Source organism: Mus musculus, chromosome 6 (assembly GCF_000001635.26).
Source record: "Mus musculus strain C57BL/6J chromosome 6, GRCm38.p6 C57BL/6J".
Lineage (NCBI taxonomy): Eukaryota > Metazoa > Chordata > Mammalia > Rodentia > Muridae > Mus > Mus musculus.
The window spans coordinates 54533068-54553786 of NC_000072.6; the positions used below are offsets into that span (position 1 = coordinate 54533068).

At 45.3% G+C, this 20719-nt stretch overlaps 1 protein-coding gene across 3 annotated transcripts in view; it reads right to left on the reverse strand.

Moving 5' to 3' along the window:
• The window catches only part of Scrn1 (secernin 1), a 91724-nt gene that overhangs the window by 58274 nt on the left and 12731 nt on the right, over nucleotides 1–20719 (reverse strand). For all 3 annotated transcript variants that reach the window (XM_011241459.2, XM_006506572.2, NM_027268.2), the window contains exons 2-3: nucleotides 15157–15316; nucleotides 1346–1527 (exon numbers count right to left, since the gene is read on the reverse strand). In XM_011241459.2, the coding sequence (XP_011239761.1) occupies nucleotides 1346–1527; nucleotides 15157–15315 (341 nt within the window). In that variant the 5' untranslated portion in view covers nucleotide 15316. The remainder of the gene's footprint in view (nucleotides 1–1345; nucleotides 1528–15156; nucleotides 15317–20719) is intronic.

The following is a 20719-nucleotide window of genomic DNA, read 5'->3' on the forward strand; positions in this document are numbered from 1 at the left end:
CTGAGGCAGGAGGATCACCAATACTGGGCCTGGGAGGCATGGGTTACAAAATAAAACACTTCTTAGGAAGGGAGGGAAGGAGATAGGGAGGGAGGGAGATAGGGAGATAGGGAGGGAGGGAGATAGGGAGGGAGGGAGGGAGGGAGGGAGGGAAGGAGGGAGGGAGGGAGGGAGGGAGGGAGGGAAAGAAAACAACAAAACAAAAGAAAATGACCCAGAAACGCTTTCCAAGGGCTGTCCCTAGCAGATCTATGTGGGGTTGGTAGAAGCTTTGGGTCATAGGGGCTTCTGGGTAAATGTGCAATTTTCCTCCAGGAAAAACAATTGTCTAAACCTCAATTATTTTTCTTAAGAAATTTAGTTTGTTGTTATATATATAAATTTAGCTTTGGGAAGGAAGCTCTAAAGCTGTCCAATATAGGCCTCATATTGAAAGCCCAAGGAAACCTAGCACAGAGAACAACCATTACTTGGTATTTCCATCCACTGCCCCTGAAAGCCACGCCCTCCATCCACTCACCTCTGAAAGCCACGCCCTCCAGCCCCATCTTCATTCAGTGACATTGTGATTCCATTTCAGAGGAGTCCTGTTCTCTCCCACACTCTATTCCCCTCATTCACTCAGCACTCAGCTATCACCCTCATGTGCCACCCCCCAGTCCTTGTGCCACAGGGGTCACCAGATACCACATCTGGATTTTTCTGGTTCATGTGTTTGGGAATAGGTAGAAAGCAAGAAAGACTACCAAGGGGTGAACAGAAGAGGGGGTGCTCTAATTGTGTTCTTTGTTCTTTTAATATTTTATGCACTATATTTATTGTTTTCTTGTATGTTATTATAATTTCTAACTCAATAGAATTCTATTTAAAATGTTGTTTATAAAGGTTCAAAACATGAGCTTTTAAGTGAGGAATTGACATAATTCTTCATTTTCAGGGTGTCTATTAAAACAGTTTATACAATAAGTTGTATAACCACTACCACAACCTAAGTTTAAAACATCTTCATTGTCCCTAAAGACATTCTCCTATCCACTTCCCTATCCCATCCCAACCCCGCAGAAGCATCCCTCTACTTTCTGCCTCTATAACTTCGGTGATTCACACAAATGGCTTTTGTATCTGTGTCTTTCACTTAGGTTTTATCAAGTTCTCGAGATCCAATTTGTAACACACAGCAGTATTTAATCCTTTTTTTATTGGCAAATAATATTCCATTACCATCTACCTATTTTCCCCCATCATCTTAGAATTCCACAAAATAGAACTTCTTACACCAGAAGTACAGGAAAACATTAATCCCCACTCCCATTGGCAATTGTTTCGAAGAGTCACCATTCTGTACCTGACCAGATCCATTCCCAGTAAGGCTTCCGTCTCAGCAGCTGGTTCTCTGGCATTGATGGCTTCGTTGGCTATGCATACCCCATGTTCATTGGCTCCCATTTCTGCCCCCCAGAGCCAGGCAGGTCTGCTTATCACGATGGCGTGGGTCCTGGGGACTTGGTCGATTGAGATGTAAGTGCACTGCAAAAGAAAACAAGCAAGACGGTGCCATCAACTGTCAGAAACCTTTCAGTTCCCACCTTGGTACCTACGCTGGACCTTCACATTGGTTACAGAGCAGAGAGTAAAAGACCTGAAATACAGACTCCAGACACCCCAGGGGCAGCCCGGAGCTCCTTGCTGAGCACCCCCATGCTTTGTTCAAGCTGGGCTGTTCACAGAGTTTTCCCCACGGCATCACCCTCAGCCAGGTGTCGAGCTGACCACTGCACTGCCCTTCTCTGCTCACACCCCTGTGTTGCCCCCAGAAAACTTCCTCCTCACATGAAAACCCCAGGTTCTAAACTTGCTAGAAATCATAGCTCTTTAGCTTCAAATGGAACTTTACCCAGAAACCTGACCCAGAAAGCAGGTACGCAGATGCGTTGTCTAAAGCAAACTAAAACAGGACTTCTGAGCCCCTTAAGATGATCCTTCCCTCCCCAGGGTTTGTGGAACATTTGATGACCTAGAGTCTCAGGAGTGTAGTTAAAGGGACCTAGAAACAGTCCCCTTCCACATGACAAGGTGTTCTCACACACACTCACTCCCCTGCCTAACCACTCAACTCTCTCGCTAAGCTAGCGAAGCCACCAACAGAAAAACTTTCCAGAGAGATGTACTTCACCATTGTCAGAGGCACAGTTCCCACTACTCCAAGAACTTGAGCCTAATGAACGACTTGTAAAGTATTTTTAATCCTCTGCCATGGGCTGGGGATGTTGGTAGAGTGCTTTCCTATCATTCGGAATGTCCTGAGCTTGATCCCATAAATCTGTTACAATGGCATGCCAGGGTAATCACAGAACTTGGGAGGCGGAGGCAGAGTATCAGAAGTTCAAAGCCAACCTTCAAGTAAGTTCATAGTAAGTTCAAGGCCAGCCTGGGCTATATGAGATCCTGCTTCAATAAGTAAATTAATAAGCAAAACAGCAACAAAACAATTTAGCATCTTTCCTTCAAACAAACTGTTGCACAAAAAGAAGAACATGAGAACGCTGGTGCAACAGAAGTGGGACGGGGCATGAGACCATGGGTGGGGACGGCCACTGGATGGGAAAAGCCACTTGGCTCATTGCCTCATCTGCTTCCTTCCCTCTTACCACATCATGTCTCACTGCATCCCCCACTGCCACCCAGGGGACTGGGCTCTGGCACTCAGTTATCTATGGGGTCTCATGACTACCTTCTGTAAGCCTGCAATGTGCTCTTTGTACGGTGTCTGTGGTGTAGAAGCACTAAGCTAGCTGCAGGCTCCATCTACATTTCAAATTGGAAGGCTGAAAGTACTGGATCCAAGGCAGCCTGAGATAGTCTGAGATAGCTTTCTTTTTCTCAGTTCAGGCCGGATGTTCGTGAACTGAATGCAACCAACATAATCAGTCACTCCGCATGGATTCCCTGAAATCCCTAGATCTGTCTGGACTAGAGACCCAGGCAGTACACACACTCCATTGCTGCAGCCATGGCTTCAGCCTCTGCACCAGGTGTTTCTCAACACTGGGATAATATTATTTCTCCTGATACATTTTTGGAAACCAAAAGTTAATTAATCCCAGAGGTTGCCAAGGAACCCTTGGGAGGTATGTGCATGTGAGTGTGTGTGTATGTTAAACTGACAGTAAAACACTCTTGAAAACCTGATTTACTTGCTGAAAATAATTTGTTTTTTGGGTTTTGTTGTTGTTGTTGTTTTGTTTTGTTGTTGTTGTTTGAGACGGGGTTTCTCTGTATAGTCCTGGCTGTCCTGGAACTCACTTTGTAGACCAGGCTGTCCTCAAACTCAGAAATCCGCCTGCCTCTACCTCCCAAGTTCTGGGATTAAAGGCGTGCGCTACCACTGCCCGGCAATAATTCGTTTTTAAAAAGGACTCTTGCAGAACAAAAAGCTGGCCCAGCAGGCCTCGAAACTCCATGTTTCTTTAAATGGAACTGAAATCTCTGTCTTCAAAATGTATTCACTGCAGTGTCCAAAGCAGGCCATTCTGCATCACCATGGCTTCATGTGGAATTAAAGGCCTGATCCCCAGTGTGGTACTACTGGGAGATGGTGGATCAGTCACCTGACATTTAGGGCAGTCTCCCCAGCTCCAGGAGCCCCAGCAGACTAGGCTCAGCTGCCTATGCAATGTGCCAATTAAAAAAAGCAGCCACGGTGAAAGAGAATGACGGGGACTAGTGATGTCAGGAAGGGTCCAGTGACCCTAACTTCTTTGGGTTACCGGTGATGAGCTCTAGGTTTTAATAGGGAGCTAATCTGGGTACACAAAGTCGAGGTACGGTCTGTTGATCACTGTCTCAGCTGATTCTGGAAGGTGGGCTAAGAAAGACTTGCTGCTTATGGGACAAGTTGGTTCTCGGGAAATGATCACTTCTATCCGAGGCTGCAGCATTGCCTTCTTCTGGGAGGTGGTCATCCAGTAAGGCACTGCTGCTCCTGGAATTCAAAGGGACTGCAGGTTTAAGACAAGAAATGGCCTCTGTCAGGAAGTAAGATAGGCAAAGCAGCTCGAGGCCAAATAGAAAGACGAGAGAAACTTAAATGGACACAAGAAGCAGGGGAAACCCCTCACCCTGGGATCTAGCTTGCCTTCTGAGAGCTTAGAGAATTCAGCACAGCTGCTAAGGCCAAAATGACCTGAGCGCTTTCCTAGAAGCATCTCCAGCAAGAATATTCAAGACAGCAAATGAGGAGGGCAGAGAGGTGGCTCTGTGGTTAAGGGCACCGGCTTCTCTCTCAAAGGACATGGGTTCAATTCCCAGCAATCACATCACGGCTCACCACCGGCCCACACCTGTTTATAACTCTACTTCCAGAGCATCTAATGTCTCCTGCTCGCCATGGCCGCCAGGCAAGCACGTGGGACACAGACGTATATACAGGCAAAACACCTACACACATAAGATAAAAAGAAATAGCAAACGACCCGTGCTTCCTGAAGCCAAGAACGTTTGTATCTCAGGCTCCATCGAATTAGCTCTCCTCCCGCATTTATCCCCAAGCCCTAACACCACTCCTTTGAAAAATGCAATTACATTTACAAAGAGAAATTATTGATATAAAAAAACCACATCGTCTCATATCGTTCCCTCAATTTGAAATTTTTAATTTTAACCATTGTTTAATCACAGGCGTGGTCAGAGGCTTATCTCCTGGGTGATTTCTAGATCCTAACAAGTTTGATAATTGATATTAACTGTTGTGGTCCTCAAACATGCTCCACTGCTATTTTAATATGTATATTTGAAATGTATCTGTATAAGGAGTAATGTCACCACGTAGGCCGCCTTTACAGCAAATGCTATAAATTACACTGGAATTTCTGACTTTCATCTGGCAAGAGGCTTCAATCAGAATTCCTCCCCGTATTCCCTTTGGTTTTTCATTTCTGTCTTGCCTCAAGAGCATTTACATCATATACTTACTGCTCTATGACTGGGAAGGATACGGAGCACACACAAATAGTGACCATCATCAGGATGAATTCAGGACATGTCACAGGGGCCTGTGTGTTCCATACACACGGTATCTTGTGGCCCTTCTCTGATTAGCTTTACCGTGCTTCCTATTCTATAGCATATAATTGATGTTTTAATTATATGTGCTAGTTACACAACGGCTGCCTCCTTCAGCGAGGACGTCAGTTCCACTAATAAAGATGTTTTTGTCGCCTAGCTTATTGACACACCCCGAGGTTGAACTTAGCAATTGCCAATGAGCTTTTCTAAGGATTTATTTTTATTTAATGTGTATGACTCTTTTGCTGGCATGTACGTGTGTGCACTGTATATATTCAGGGCCAGTCATAGCCAGCAGGCTGTGTCAGATCCCCTGGCACTGGAGTTATAGATAATTGTAAGCCACCATATGGGTGCTGGGGACTGAACTCGGGTCCTCTATTAGAGCAGTAAGCGCTTAACCTCTGAGCCATCTTTCCAGACCTGTCAATGAATATTTTGCTGGGGGAGAGAGAGAGAGAAAGAGAGAGAGAGAGAGAGTTCTCAAGGAATATGAGAGAGATTACATCTATTTGGCCACTCTACCAAGCAGGGGACATTTGAAGTAATTTTAAAATGGTCCGGGCAGCGGAAATTTCATGTAGAACTGAGAACAGAAAACCATATGTTCCTTGTGTATTCGCGGTTCAAGAAGATCCCCTCAGTGGCACTGAGAGGGGCTCTGTGGACAGCCCAGAACTACAAGGGCTCAGTAAGGGCTGAATGGTAAGTGTGTCCCACACTGAATCAAAGGACCAGATGGTGTTTGTGGGAGTTAAAATCCATGCAGCCAATCTGACGCTGTGCAGGCTAAACTTAGATGATGAGGAAGGAAGGGATTCCCAAGTGACCAGATGGGTCAAGTCGGCCCCTCAGAGTGCTCCAAATCCACCCTACCAGGGAGCCGCAGGGAGCCTCCAATGCATGCCCCTAGAGGCCTCTTTGTCACAGGCCACAGGAGCCCTGGCCTGACAAGGGCCCTTGTGTGACAGCTATTCAAGCCCTCTCTGCTTCACTGTCACTTAAACACAGCTAATCATAAGGTGGGGCTGGGCTGGGGAGAAGTGAGCATCACAAACTCACACAGCTTGGTTAGTCACAGTGCCAGTGGGAAAAGAAATCTCACAAAACAAGGGCCATTTACAACAGACGTGATTAGCTAGGCTTTCTTCAGCGAGCCATTTAGAGCTCGGCCTCTGAAGAGGTCATTTTTATAAGTAAAATCCATGGACCTTGGCAACTATGCCATAATTAGTAAGGGGAAGAAGAAGCAGAAGTGAGCTATAGAGGCTTCCCCCCAGGAACACAGATCCAGAGAGCATCTTTCATGGCAGAAGCAGGGGAGCGCTCCAAGTCAAAGATTCCTATTTAAATTTATAGGAAAACAAACAACAAGAGCGAGAAGATCAGAGGTTAGGGAGAGGTCTCAGAACATTAAGTGCTTGCCACCCAAGCATGAGGATGTGTGTCCACTCTCAGCACCCAGGGAAAGCGCTCTGCAGCGGAGCACACCTGCAACACTAATACCGGTGAGGCAGAGACAGGGGGATGCCTGCTAGTCTTGCCAAACTGGTAGGCTCCGTGTTCAGTGAGAAACCCTGTCTTCTTCAGAAGTTAAGTGGAAATGATTGAGGGAAACACCTGACATCAACCCCAGGTCTCCACATGTGTACGTGAATACAGTGTGCGTGCACGTGCGCATACACACACACACACACACACACACACACACAGTTCACATATACAAACACATATGTACACAAAACACACCACTTAGAAGAATCTAAGGAAAGGAATGAGCAGCTTGCCCCACAGCCCCACAGCCCCACAGCCCCTCCCACCCTGCCTTTCATTAAACAGTCTGTCAGTGAGTGTGACTTATGGTGCCAAAGCCACAAGGATAGAAGGGGACCTGAGCACAAGGGGCACTTTCCATTGTCAGTCAGCATTTGTCTCACCTGAGTTCTCATCCTTTCAGGTGGCTTCAGGAGAACACCTGAGGGAGGGGGCAGAGAAGATAAGCCTAGGCCTTCAATAAATCCCACATACAATGACAGGTACAACCACTGTGAAGGGCAAGCTCTCCACTGTCCTGTGGAGCTGGATGGAAACTGAAAGGCAAGCTCGGCTTCATGGGCACCTACACCACCCGAGTTCCAGAGCACAGTATTTCTGGCTGTCACCCAGTGAAAGGCCAACACAGACTCACACAATAGGCATTTCAGCTTGTGAAATGCAGCCATTGTATCTTCCCTACTGTACTCAGATGGGGACCACAGCCCTGACACCACCAGGGAGGACCTTTATTGGAGAGCTGATGAGTCAGCCAGACTTCAAGGGCAGAAGAGAAAAGGCTGGAGACTGGCCAGCTTGGGAAAGAACATTAAGAGGCTTTGCCTCTTTAAAGCAGCATTATCCTGATCCCCGAGGCTTAGGGCAGGGGCCTGCTTTAGCCCAGAGTCAAATCTGCCATTTGACTTCTCAGTGGGTGCGAAAGAAGGTGCTGAGGGCACAGAGGACCTCTCTTGGTCACATTTCAGAACTGCCTGGCATTTCCCTGAAACTGTGACTGATCTCTGGGACGGTCAGTGTGCAGGCCGGGCCTGAGGCCTGGATTTGGGAAGGGAAGCATGCCAGAAGGACGCCCTCTACTAAGCCGTGCTCGAAAAGCCATAAGCATTGATTGCCCTTTCGACTCAGAGCTGGCCTTGATCTTACAGCTGCAGAGAAGAAAGCAGAAAGACATGAAACATCTAGTTTAAGGCCAGTGGCCTTGAAACTCTGTTCAGTTATTCTGATGCTACAGTGAACTGTGGTCACCTGTTATAAGAAATTACCTACAGAGTTAAAATTCAAACTTCTACACACACACACACACATACACACACACACACCTGTGAAGGAGAATTCCTGGAAAGAAGCTATATCTACAGAGATTGACTGACTATGAGAACCACAGCTCTGTGGAGAAGTTGGAATGTTGCAGATCCAGAGGCTAATTAATTACCTTTCTCGGTTCTCATCTTCCAGAAGAGCCATCCCTTGCCCACCTCTGTGACAGAACATCTTGTGAATAACAGATAGAAACCTTTTAGAATCTATGAGCTCGGCAGACCTCTAGCTTCCACCAATCCAAACGTTAAGAATGTCATCAGATCACATCCTGAGACTATAGAAAAGCCTCTTCCATCTTGCAGGAATCACCTCTCTGATGGACCTACTATGCATTTTAAACTTGCCTTGATTCACGACTTTCTTTTTTCCATAAAACTATACAACTTCATGGAACTGCTTCCATGTTGGACCATGGAATTTGGAGTAACCTAAATATGTGTCCCCAGGCTATGGTCATCCAAATTTTTGGTTCCAGAATAAACCATCTCTTATTCCCTTTATGAGGAGACCTGTAGTTTTGCATCCAACAGAAATCATAGCCTCCATCTAAACAATGTTCCTAACAATGCACAAGTCAACATCCATTTTTTGTTATTTCTGCTCTTATAAATATTTTCCCTGGGGAGGAAGAGAAACAATTTGCCAAAAGCTGATCCCAAATCATGGAGGTTAAAGAGCCTCATTAAGGCTGCTGTGCCTTGAAAGCCCTCCATGTTAAAAAAAAAAAAAAAAAAAAAAAAAAAAAAGACATAAGTAAAAACGGACCTTCAGAAAAAAAATAAACAAAGGACACAACAAACAGCAAAATAACGGAGACTGAGATTCGTTACCAAGCAGCACTGGACTCTCTCAAGATATATTAGGTGTTGAATCTAACTTTGCTATTAACATTTATTCTCATGGGCGACAAGTATAAACGAGCTTTACTAAAAACTCATTTTTTTAAATGAAACAATAGTCTAATGTTGTTGGTACAATGCTTTCCTAAATAGAAGATCTGACCATAGAATGAATGTGTGTCCACAGACATATGTGGATACACAGAGACACACATACACAGTAGAACATAACTCAGTAAGTTGGTCACCTGCTTCCTCTCCCCATGCAGGAAGAGCTGCTGCGCACATGCCTGCCCTAAGACAGAGACGAAACATGACAGTCGCAGCAATACAACATCCCCAGACTGCACAGAGGGCTTTCAAAGATAAAGTCAGGTGCTGGCATCAGTGATACATACTCTAAAATTAGAGTCACATGGAGATTAGCACAGCTCTTTATTGAGGTCTGGTCTTTTACTGTCTTTTGTAATGCTAAGTGCAGGCCCCCAAGACCTGGATTCTGCCTGTTGCCCTTGTGACTCAGCCCCCAAGTTAATTCTGGTTGGTGAATTGGACAGCCAATAGCTGGGCAGAATAGACGTAGGTGGGGTTTAGGTTTTGAGGGCTTGGGGTGGGAGGGTGGGAAGGAGGACCACAAGAAGGAAGAAAGTGCAGGAGAAGAAGAAGGAAGGAGAATCGTCTATGGGTTAAGAGTCAAGAGACCCTGGCCCTGGGGGCTGCCCAATTGGAGATAAGAGCAGTCCAGAAGAAACATACATAATAACTCAGGGTTATCAATAGGAAAAATAAATTCTAACAGCACAGAGGGTAGGCGGTTGCCCAGCTCTTGTGTTGATTAAGGCTTATGGTAAATATAACGGCTGGGGGTGTTTTGTTTTTTTTTATCTGGGAACTCAATAACCAAAGGCAGGGTAGAAGCCCCGGTCTGGATTTAAATAATTTCTACCACAGTTCTTATACATAGTAATAAATAGAAAAAAAAAGTCTTATCCATCCTTTTCTTCAGTCTTAAAGAAGCTGTTATAAACTGAGACTCCTCATTGAAAAACTAAAGAATATCAAACTCAGATGTTTCAGTCCCCCGGCTGTGCGTTGGAACAAAGGCACCCAGTGTAAATTTAGAACTGAGAATATTGTGCTGGGGAACCCCATTTCTTATTCTTGGCACCTCAAGCAGAGTGACAGGCAGACAGGCACGACTGATGGGAGAGGTAGGATGGGGAGAGACAGAAGGGTAGGTGGACAAAGAGAGTGGGAGGGAGCAGGGAGGAAGGATGCTAGCTGTCAAGTCAGCAGGCCGCTTTAACACCTCGTGGGTGCTTCTAAGCCCGCCTCAGGACCCGTGTGCTCTCACCAGCAGGAGATGGGTGAGATATTGATTTTATTAAATGATGACATAAAACATCAATTTTAGGTTCATTTTTTTTTTTATGTGCATGAATATTTTTCCTTCCTGTGCTTGTTTATCCTGTGTGAGCCTGGTGCTCATGGAAGTCAGAAGAGGGCATCAGATCTTTTGGAACTGGAGTCACAGATGGTTGTGAACTACAATGTGGGTGACGGGAACTGAACCTGGGTCCTCTGCAAGAGCCACGAGTGCTCTTAACCACAGAGCCATCTCTCCAGCCCCTGACTCTTGTTTATGAGATGCTCTCAGAGGTTGTTTTGATCTTGTTTTAAGTCTGTGTGGTAGAGTGCTTCTATGGACGTCTCATGATAGTGGTTGTGGTTCACAGCGGCAAATATATAAAAGAAGGTATCATTCTGTACTTGTGTTAAGGATAACATGGAGACTCATAACTATAAGAAGTTAAGGGGGCAAGAGGAAGGCTAAAAAGCAGGCTGAGACACGAGTGCCAATGACAATTCAGCCACTGAGACCCTATGTCAGTGACCATGGTTGGCTTTGGCTCAGGCTTCCATGAGTGGCCACTCTGTTTGCTGCTTGCTGTCTCTGAGGCTGTGGTATAGCAGAACACCATGGCAGTATGCATGTGATAGAGCACAGCTGCTCACCTCATGGTGACCAGGAAGCAGAGAGAGACAGGGGACTGTCCCCAGAGACCCACATCACCACCATCTGTGGACCAGGCCTTCAACACATGAGCCTTTGGAAGTCATTTAAGATTCAGATTGTGGGCCAGCAAAATGGCTCAATTGGGAAAGGGGTTTGCAGCACAGCCTGAAGAACCGAGTTTGATTCCCCAGGGACCCACATTGTTAAAGGAGAAAAAAAAAAGGCAACAGCGATCATCAGGTCGTAACTCATTGTGTTGGCTTCAGGTTAGTGTATCACTTGACTTCCAATGGAAGATCATGCATAACATGTTCCATATCTGTAGAAGAGTCTAAGACTAGAAGAAAAAGGACATATTAGTATAAGACCTAGGAGTCTACCAAATAAATGAAGCAAAAGGGGAAGGAAGGACATTCTCGGCAGTGACAGGAAGATCAAAAGAACAGGGAAACATGAGTTGTTTGTCTAAGAAATGGCAAGAGTTCACTGTAGCTGAGGCCTAGGGTTCAAGCTGAATGGGTAACTAAGAGCGAAGACAGATGAGCATAAATGAGATGATGTAACTCATGTCGGTATCCATCCATCAGTTACACCAGATACACCAGACTGATGCAGGAGGCGGGCAATGGGGAGGATGGGCATGAATGAGGGGTCTGTGGGAAGTTACTTTCTGCTCTCTACGTGGCACACATATCAGCCCTGACTATCATCCAGCCAAACACTTCAAAAAGGCAGGGCCAGCTTAACTATGTAAAGAAATTGCTGGTGATCTTTCAAGAGAAAGGATCCAAGGCAGAGAGAAATGGGCACCAGCCAGTACGAAGAGAATAAAGGAAGGCAGATGAGGTCTGCAGGGATGAGATGGGAAGGGTGGGGAGGAGATGCTGTGACAGCTGTCTCTGTGCACCCTGGGATGCTGGGAGGTGGAGAGGGCCAGGCTCTGTCCTGGCTTCCAGTGTGAACTGTGTGTATGCAGTGGTATGGGCAGACAAGAGAGACAAATGAAATAGAGACCGTGGTTTCATCTGGAGTATTGTTTTACCTGCCAAATATACATGCATGCAGTGGCAGCTCACAGCATAGGTGCGGAGCGTGGAGAAGAGGTTAGGAGCGTCCCAGAGACTAACTGTTAGATATTATCAACCCCGCCTCCAGCATCCATGAGTGATAACATTTTGTGGGTTAGCCAGTGAACAGAACCATGTCTGTTTCCTGAGATGATTCTTGATGGGCCAGCAGAATTCCAGTACCTACTCAGCTTGCTAATGAAGAAAGGAAACAAACTTTCTGAAACTCTTTTTTTTTAATTATTTAAAAGAAATTACGTGTGTTTTGTCTGTGTGTATGCCTATGCAGCACAAGTATCTCTGGTGCCTGAAGAGTTCAGAAAAGAGTGCAGACCCCCTGGAACTGGAGCCAGGGACGACCATGAGCTGCCATGTGGGTGCTGAGATTCGAACCAGTGTTCTCTGACCAAACAGCCATGGGCCCTATAAAATTTTATATCAGGATTTTGTATAATATTGTAGATACTCTGGTTATGTAACAAATTATCCCTAAAGCACATGGTTTTAGCAACCATGTATTGTGCTCATAGATTCGATGAATCAGGCATGTGACTAGCAAACAACCAGACACTGTGTCTCCTTTCTCCACACAAGCGTCTGGGGCTTGCTCAACTGAAGTTCATTCATCTATGTTCAGACAGTTAATGCTGGCAGTTGACTACTAGTCCTCAGGTTTTGTCCATGTGGGACCTGCCCTGCATAGGTGGACTACTTTAATACCTCCTAGCAGGACGGATGACTGTGTTCTTAGCATAGAGACTGACAGAAAAAAAACAACACAGTCTTATTATCCAGCCCCGGAAATCGAGCAGTATCACCACTTCTCCAAGACCCCACTGGTCAGAGCAACCACCAGCCATCAGCAACATTCATGTTTGTGGCTGGGTGAATGACGCAGACCCAACCATCTGTCTGCCTTCGAGGAACACTCTTCACGTTATAAGAAACACACGTGGGATGATACTTGATACCACTGCCTGTGGGAATTTAAATCCAGCCTCTAAAAACTACAAGACTGTTTCAGTTTGTATGTCTCTACAGTCAGGGTGGGGGGGGGGGTGCGGGGTAAAGATATTCAGGAAAGCAAACAGGAGAGGACAACAACTCAAGCCAACAAGATTCATCCAGGCAGTCTGCCCTGTTCCTGGGAAAGAAAAACACCCCCATCCAAGTGACACTGGTATTCACTCACCGAGGAATAGAGGGTGGAATCTGACAGGCTCACTAGAGAAACTCTCAATTTCCCTTCGCCTGCATGAGAATCCCACTGAAGACATGGGCTAGTTAGTGGCTCAACTCAAGAAGCAAGCAGTCCTGTTGAAAGCCCTGTGGGACACAGTCTCTCACCGTCCTGTACATGAATGACTACATCAAGTCACTCCCAACTTTGCCTTCCTCAAAACAGGTAACTCCTCATTGGGAGTTGGTGCTAAGGTGTACCTAAAAGACTGACGCAGAAACAGTTGTTCAGAAAACACTAGACAAGTTGGTAACTGCACCTTTAAAACCAAGCAGGATGTTAGAAAAATCTTTTAGTTTATAGAATACTAAGGGGTATAGATGTAGAAAGAGCTTGTTCACTTACTAGTCCAGTTTTTCTTTACAAACTCTTAATCATTTAACAACTGCCATTTAAACATGCAAATAAGTATACCATAACTAAGAAGCATAACCTGTGGCTCAATTTGCAAAAGAAATAGAAAGGAAGGAATTATGCAATCTTCCCCATAACTGGTTTAAAAAAAAGTTCAACAGAATTTAGCACATACCTCTGACCTATTTTTAAGACATTTAAATAGGAATGTATGTAGAGACTTTGATATACTAAAGCTATACAAGTCTTGGTGTCCCCCCCCCCCCAACCAGTATCCTGACCAGGCCCAGTTGCAAAGACACCACTATCTTACTGCATTCAAGATAGAAGCCAACACAATCAGACAAGGAACGAATCAGAGGTACAGGAATCAAAGCACCCCTCCTTGGAGGCCGTAACAGGACACCTGGAAACAGTCTAGAGCAAAAGCTGACACAGCTGAAAAAGAATTTGGTAAAATAGCTGGATTTAAAAATAACATAAGATGACCATCACGAAAGTCCAATAACACTCTGGAGAAATACAGAGACACACAGTGTCATGTATTTCTGGTGGACATGCAAAACAGTAAACCACCTATGGGAAGCAGAATGACCACATATTTATTTAGCCTGTGGCCTGGAACCTCATTCCTAGTCATGTACCCCAAATAAATACTAATAACAATGACATTTTAAAGCATTCAAAATAGAAATTGATGGACAATCTTTAACATGATAGGAATAAAAAAAAACCCCAAGATTCTGTGATAGATTTTTGAAGGAGGAAGAGGAGGAAGAGGAGGAGGAGGCTACTATTCATCCAGCACTGCTGGTAGCAACAAAAGACTAGAAAAACCCCAGTGTCCAACACCAATGTGGGCCACTAGCCCAGCTGTTGAATGCAAAGCTACACAACGAGGACGCCTATGCAGTGTATACTGAATCTTCCGACTTCCAAGTGTGTTAGTTGCAATGTGAATGTCCCCAGAGGCTCAGATGTTTGAATACTAGGTCCCTAGTGTGTTGTGTGGCACTGTTTGGATAGGTTTAGAGAATAAGCTCACTAGTAAGACCTTACTAGAGGAAGTATATAACTGAGGGTGGACTTTGGGGTTTTAAAAGCCATGTGCAATTCCCAGAGTGCTCTCTGCTTCCTGCTTTCAGCTCGAGACGTGAGCGCTCAGGGTACTCTGCATTCAAGGGTTTTTTTTGTTTGTTTGTTTGTTTTGTTTGTTTGTTTTTTTTTTTTTTGGTTGGTTTTGGTTTTTCAAGACAGGGTTTCTCTGTATAGTCCTGGCTGTCCTGGAACTCACTTTGTAGACCAGGCTGGCCTCGAACTCAGAAATCTGCCTGCCTCTGCCTCCCAAGTGCTGGGATTAAAGGTGTGCGCCACCACTGCCTGGCTGCATTCAAGGTTTCTTATGGAGAGAAAAGAAACGGAGTAAAGAGGCAAGATAGATTTCAGTGAATCTATCATAGTCTCCAGATTTGTCTTCAGAATTACGTTAAGTATTTTCCTTCACCATAAGACAATTGTGAACACAGAATTCTCCAGGTGCCCTGTTGTTAAGGCTCTGGGCATCTGCATGAAAAACAGAAGTCGTCGAAATGACAGGACCGTCTGAAAGGTGAGCAGGCTTCCGGGGAAGAAGTCGGTGGTTAGAGGCAAAGCCAGAAGAAGACATTTGAAGGAGCAGAGGGACCACATCTTATCACTTACCTCAACTTTGCTCTCAGCGTCATGGTCAACAGCTGGGAAATACACAACCTCCTGGACTTCATCTCTGGGCCGAGCTGAATTTTTCCCAAATACCACCAGACCGTCCTTAGCTCGAGGTGGCAGAGCCACAAAAGAGTAACTTGGAGGCGCGCCAGACATCCTGCAATGAGAACAGCAGCAAGGGATAGGGCAGCAGGTTAGGCAGGGAGCACTTCAGCTACTGATGCTTAACCCACACGCCAGCCGCGGATGCAGGCTAACTGTTGAACTGCCTGTGGTTAACTCCAAACAGAATCCCGCCGGCATCAATCCGGGGAGTCTGATGCAGAACTGCACAGTTGCAGGAACCACACATGCTCAGTCCTTCCTGGGTTAAATAAACTCAAATTGGCAGCAGGCCATAGTGGCGGCCAAAGAGGGCAGTGACATAGGAGAAAGGAAAAGAGGTTATTGTTCCTGGTATCATACACACACACACACACACACACACACACACACACACACACACCACAATCACATGAGTAAATGATATACAGTTATCCCTTGGTATTCACTGTGCAGACACATCCAGGCCCTCCTATAAAAGTAACTGTTTATAACCTATACACATTTCCTGTAGACATTAAATCATCTCTAGATTGCTTAGAATATCTAACACAGTGTAAATGCTACATAAATAATTCATATACTATATTGCTTGGGGACTAACAAGACGAAATAGCCTGTGTGTGTTTAGTCCGGATGCAATTCCCCTTTGCAATTTCTGAGCCTCAGTTGTCTGAAACCATACATCTGGAACCAGCGATGATGCAGTGAGCCAACTGTCCCTTGGACCAGAGATGCAGGGGGGCCACCACTTAATCGACTTGGGCATTATGAGGAGAATGATTTAGAGATATAAAAGGTGGGCCACTCTTCTAAAACCATTACTCAGCTACAATGGCATAATATGCCAGTCCTCTGGGTGTTCCTTCACCTCACTGTTGGCTCCTGGGCTGTCTTGCTTTCTTCTCCCTGGGGAGGGGTGGGATTCACACACACCCAGAGATTCATTACACCAATACCTTTTGATGCTAGCTCAAACTGACCCAGCTCAGTTCTCAACTTGAGTCTCCAAGCCCTCTACCCTGTTACCTCTCTGATGTCCGAGGCTGATCTTTCTCAAGTTCTAGACTTCGGGGCCAGCTCCAGCATCCATCTCATTAAAGCACCAGCACTCAGAAGCCATCCTTACTGGCTGCTTTACCATCTCCTACATCCCTCTGGGAATTAGCCATTCCCTTTCATCCCAACTGCCGCCACTGTGCACCACCTTCTCTAGCCAGGGTCACATGGGAACCCCTCAGGAAAACGCATTTCCTGCTTCAAAACATTCTCCACACTGCTGCCAAAGCAACTTTTTTTAAAGAATGCATTCAATAATGTGATCTCTGCTTTAAATACTTTGAAAGCTGATGACAGCTCTTAAAACAAAGACCTGGTAAATGATGCCTAATCAGCCTGTGTCTCCCTACCTCAGCCTCACCCCACCCTCCTCACCCCTCCACTGTCAGCAGCACACAGGCCTCTTCCAATTCTCCAACACCCAAGGCCTTTGCTCTGCTCCCACCTCCACCCCAACTCTCTCCCTGCTCTCTGTGTAGCAACTCTAACAGCGTCTGCTCAAGTTCAAACACCGTTCTAGCTTGTGTGACCATGCAAACCCAGATCCTGTATGTATATATATATATACATACATACATAATGCAGAGTGTATTTTCAATAAACAAGTACCCTCTTGTTTTCTAACATTCTCCAAACTGAAGTTTCTGTCTACAAGTGTCTCCTTTGCTGTGACCTCTGCACCTGGCCTGAGAGCCTTTTCCCTTAGTCTTTTTGCGTATCGTGATCTGATTCAAAGCTGCTGGCAATGAGGTGATAGTAAAGGTGTTTCCGACTGCTTGTCACTTCAAAAGCAGAAGACAGGCTTTTACGAGAGTTGTAACATGGTCACTCAAGTTAGAACGCTGTTTGAACTTGAGCAGGAGCTGTTATGGTTACAGCAGGGACCGAGGGGTGAAGGAAGGAGTGGAGCAAAGGCCCAGGATGTTGGAAAATGGAGAGGCCTGCTCTAGAAAGAACCCTGCCAGTTATTCGGCATCTATGAGCTCTAACACTTCTAGCTTGGTCTAGAATAACATACATTGGTTGCTTTGAAATAAAGGTCCACTTTGTACAGCAGTGGTTCTGAACCTGTGGGTCACCACCCCTTTGGGCATCAAATGATCCTTTTCACAGGAGTCACCTAAGACTATGAAAACACAAATATTTATATTATGATTCATAAAATAGCAAAATTACAGATATGAAACAGCAGTGAAAATTATTTTACAGTTGAGGGTCACTACAACATAAGGAACTGTATTAAACGGTCACAGCATTAAGAAGGTACAGAGCCACTGCACTAGGCTGACCCAAAACTCAACTCTGCCAGCTACCAGCTGTGTGATCACAGGCAAGCCCCTCTACCTCCCTGAGCCTCTTTGGCAAATATTTTGTCTCGGCCCTCACACTTCTCCTTCCGAGTGTCAAGTTAAAAGGCCCAAAAGACATATTTTATAAGGCTGTGTAAGTAGAAGATGACATGGGGTTGACTTTTCAAATAGGGCAAACTTCCTGAGAGCAAGCCGGTCAAAATCGGCTAGCATCATTCACACCTACAGCAGTTGTCAAGTCTCAGGGTCAGCCATGTTTAGAAACTACCTTATCAGTTCTATGCACAGGCTATGCCAAGCACAGGTCTTTCATTTGTAAGAGGTGCTTGAAGGATACACAAACTCCAAGGGGTTTTTAGGAAGCACCCAGTTTTTTGTCTTCTGCTTGCTCAGCAAGGCAGCTGGGTGGGCGGGTCAAGTAACCAAGTAACCGTGGAGAGGACACAGCCAAGAGAAGCACGGGGAGGTAGGGATCAGTGACTCTGGCTTTCTCATTGGGTTTTGTGGACAAGCAGGAATGCTAGACGTTGGTGGAATTAATCAACTAATATTTCTCTTTCTCCCTTCCCACCCCTGCCGTGTGTGTGTGTGTGTGTGTGTGTGTGTGTGTGTGTGTGTGTGTGTGTGTGTGTGTCTAGAAGAACTAGTAAACTACCTCACAACTGTCAGCTCAGGTATGCCAACTGAATTTGCCTGAGTCTCATCTGCTAGCCTCAGAGTTGACTGAGCAAGGCTCCTGGACCAGTTGATGATGGAAATGTCATGGCTCCTCACTCTAGTGTGACGGCCATTAGCCTTATGCAGCCACTTGGAGTACATTCAGAACTGAACTGTCAGCTTTATTAACAAAAGAAAAAGAAAAAAAGCTTAACAATTTACATTTCAGCTGCCATATGGACCATCTAAGAACTCCACTGGGTGGAGTGGCTGTACCATTTCCCAAAGAAACCCTGGAAATGAAGATTTCTGCCAATTCCAAAGTACTTCGGAAACACGCCCATCTAGCCCAGTGACTAAATATTCAGCCACCAAAAACTGAATTAGTTACCCATTGTAGGGCACCTTAGCAGTCAGCCCCTTTAGTCCTGGCATGCTGGAGGAAGGAGGAGCTCTGTGAGGCGAAGGCCAGTGTAGCCTACATAACAAATTCCAAGTCAGCCAGGACCAGAGAGTCAAACCCTGTCTCTAAACAAAACAAATAAACAAACAAACAAACAGACAGACAGACAACAACAACAACAACACAACCCCTAACATCAGCAAAGGCGAGCAGGATGGTTGTAGAACCCAGTCTGGCTACAGAAGCTCTGGAGAGGGTGCTAAAGCTGATATTCCAAATGGATAGTCTTTTTATTCCAATGTGAATATCATGGCGGTGAGGCAGAATCCACCAGAAAGACAGTATCATCTCACCCTGGAACATCTCTTTTACTTCCTCTCTTTGGAGATCTTTGATGCCTTCATTCTTTTTTCCTTCTGACTCCCACCCATCTCCCCTGATCAGGCATGGCTTCCTAGCCCAGTGTGCAGGCAAAAGCCCATGAAGTCTCAGCTCTATAGCAACTGCGTGAAGCTGGGAGCAGAAGAGGTGGTCCTCCAGGGTGGTCCTCCAGGGAAGAGCGCACCAACTGGCTGCCCAGTGCCAAACGGTCAGTCCTGAAAACAGACATACAAGGAACAGCACAGGGACTCAGCAGGTTCTATTTAAGAATATATCTGTACCTACAAATCCATTTATACATGCAGTAACAATTAGTGAAAACAGAGGCCATGACTTTGAAGAAGAGCGAGGAGAATTACATGGGAAGGATCAGAGGGAAGAAAGGGAAGGGAGATATGTTGTACTTATAATTCTAAAAGAAAGAAAAGTTGCATGTGTCGGGGTTGGGGGTGGGAGTTAGTGGACACTCACTGGTGGTAGAGGCAGTGCCACCAAGAAAGCACTTCCCAAACCCAAGGCTCCAATGCTCTTGTGGTGTCAGAGTGGCATCCGTGCATCTCACAGAGTAAGGGTCACTCCCAGCACAGGCATAGTTGAGCTGTACATCTCAGCATAGACACATTTGGGTGGATCCCGGATTGACATCACATTCTACATTCACTGTGGGTCTCAAGGAAAAAAGCTTTAAAAGCAGCGGGCCAAGGGGTAAGGCCTGCTGAATATGGCTGCTTTGTGGCACAAGCTAATTAGGATTCTTGCCAGGTTAGCAATTCAGTTCTAATTAATGAAACACTCTAATTTAACTCCCATCAATGGTGATGCTAAACAGGCGTCTCCTGAGTCTACGCTGGGGACATTTTAAAGCACATTTGTGCTCTCTAGGTTCCCGAAGAAAAATTCTTTAATTAATTATTTAATGGCTGGCCGTGCACTGGAGGAGAGGGGCCATTCAAAGATAGGAAGCTGGGATAAGTATCTCGTTCAGAAATATGCAAATGCCTTGTGACAGGTAGAGAAAGGAAGTCTGATTATTTCTTAGCTGGCACAGCATGAAAAAGTATCCGGTACGTTTTCTCCCACTTGCACCCCCTACCAGTTGTCAGTGTAAGCCAGTGTCTTTCTGTCCACTTAGTGCTTTCTGAGCAGTTGGAAGTCTCTGTCTGGGCCATGAGTGGTGGCTAGCCAAGTGTGGCTAATGAGTGCTTGAAATGTGGCTAGTGAAACCAAGGAACTATATTTTTAAATTAATTTAAGATTCAGCAGCCAACAGTATGGTAATGAATAAGCTAATTAGAAAAACATAAATACATATATCCCTTTGCCCAGTGTTTCAGACCAGATTATTTTCGTATTTCTGTTCATCACACATGACAAAATACAATGGGGAAGGACCCAAACTTAAGACACAAAATGTGTGATGTTTCCTATATACCTCATACACATAACCTGACTGTAATTTTATACATGTTTAATGTGTTGTATTGATTGTCCCATCATGTGAAAACTTCTATTCTTAGAGTAATGTCAGACATGAAAAGTTGCATTCTTAAATATACTAGCTGCTATTCTCATTATGTGACTTACACCTGACAAGAAGCAACTTAAGGGGGAAAGGATTTTTGTTGGCTCATAGTTCACCATGTTGGAA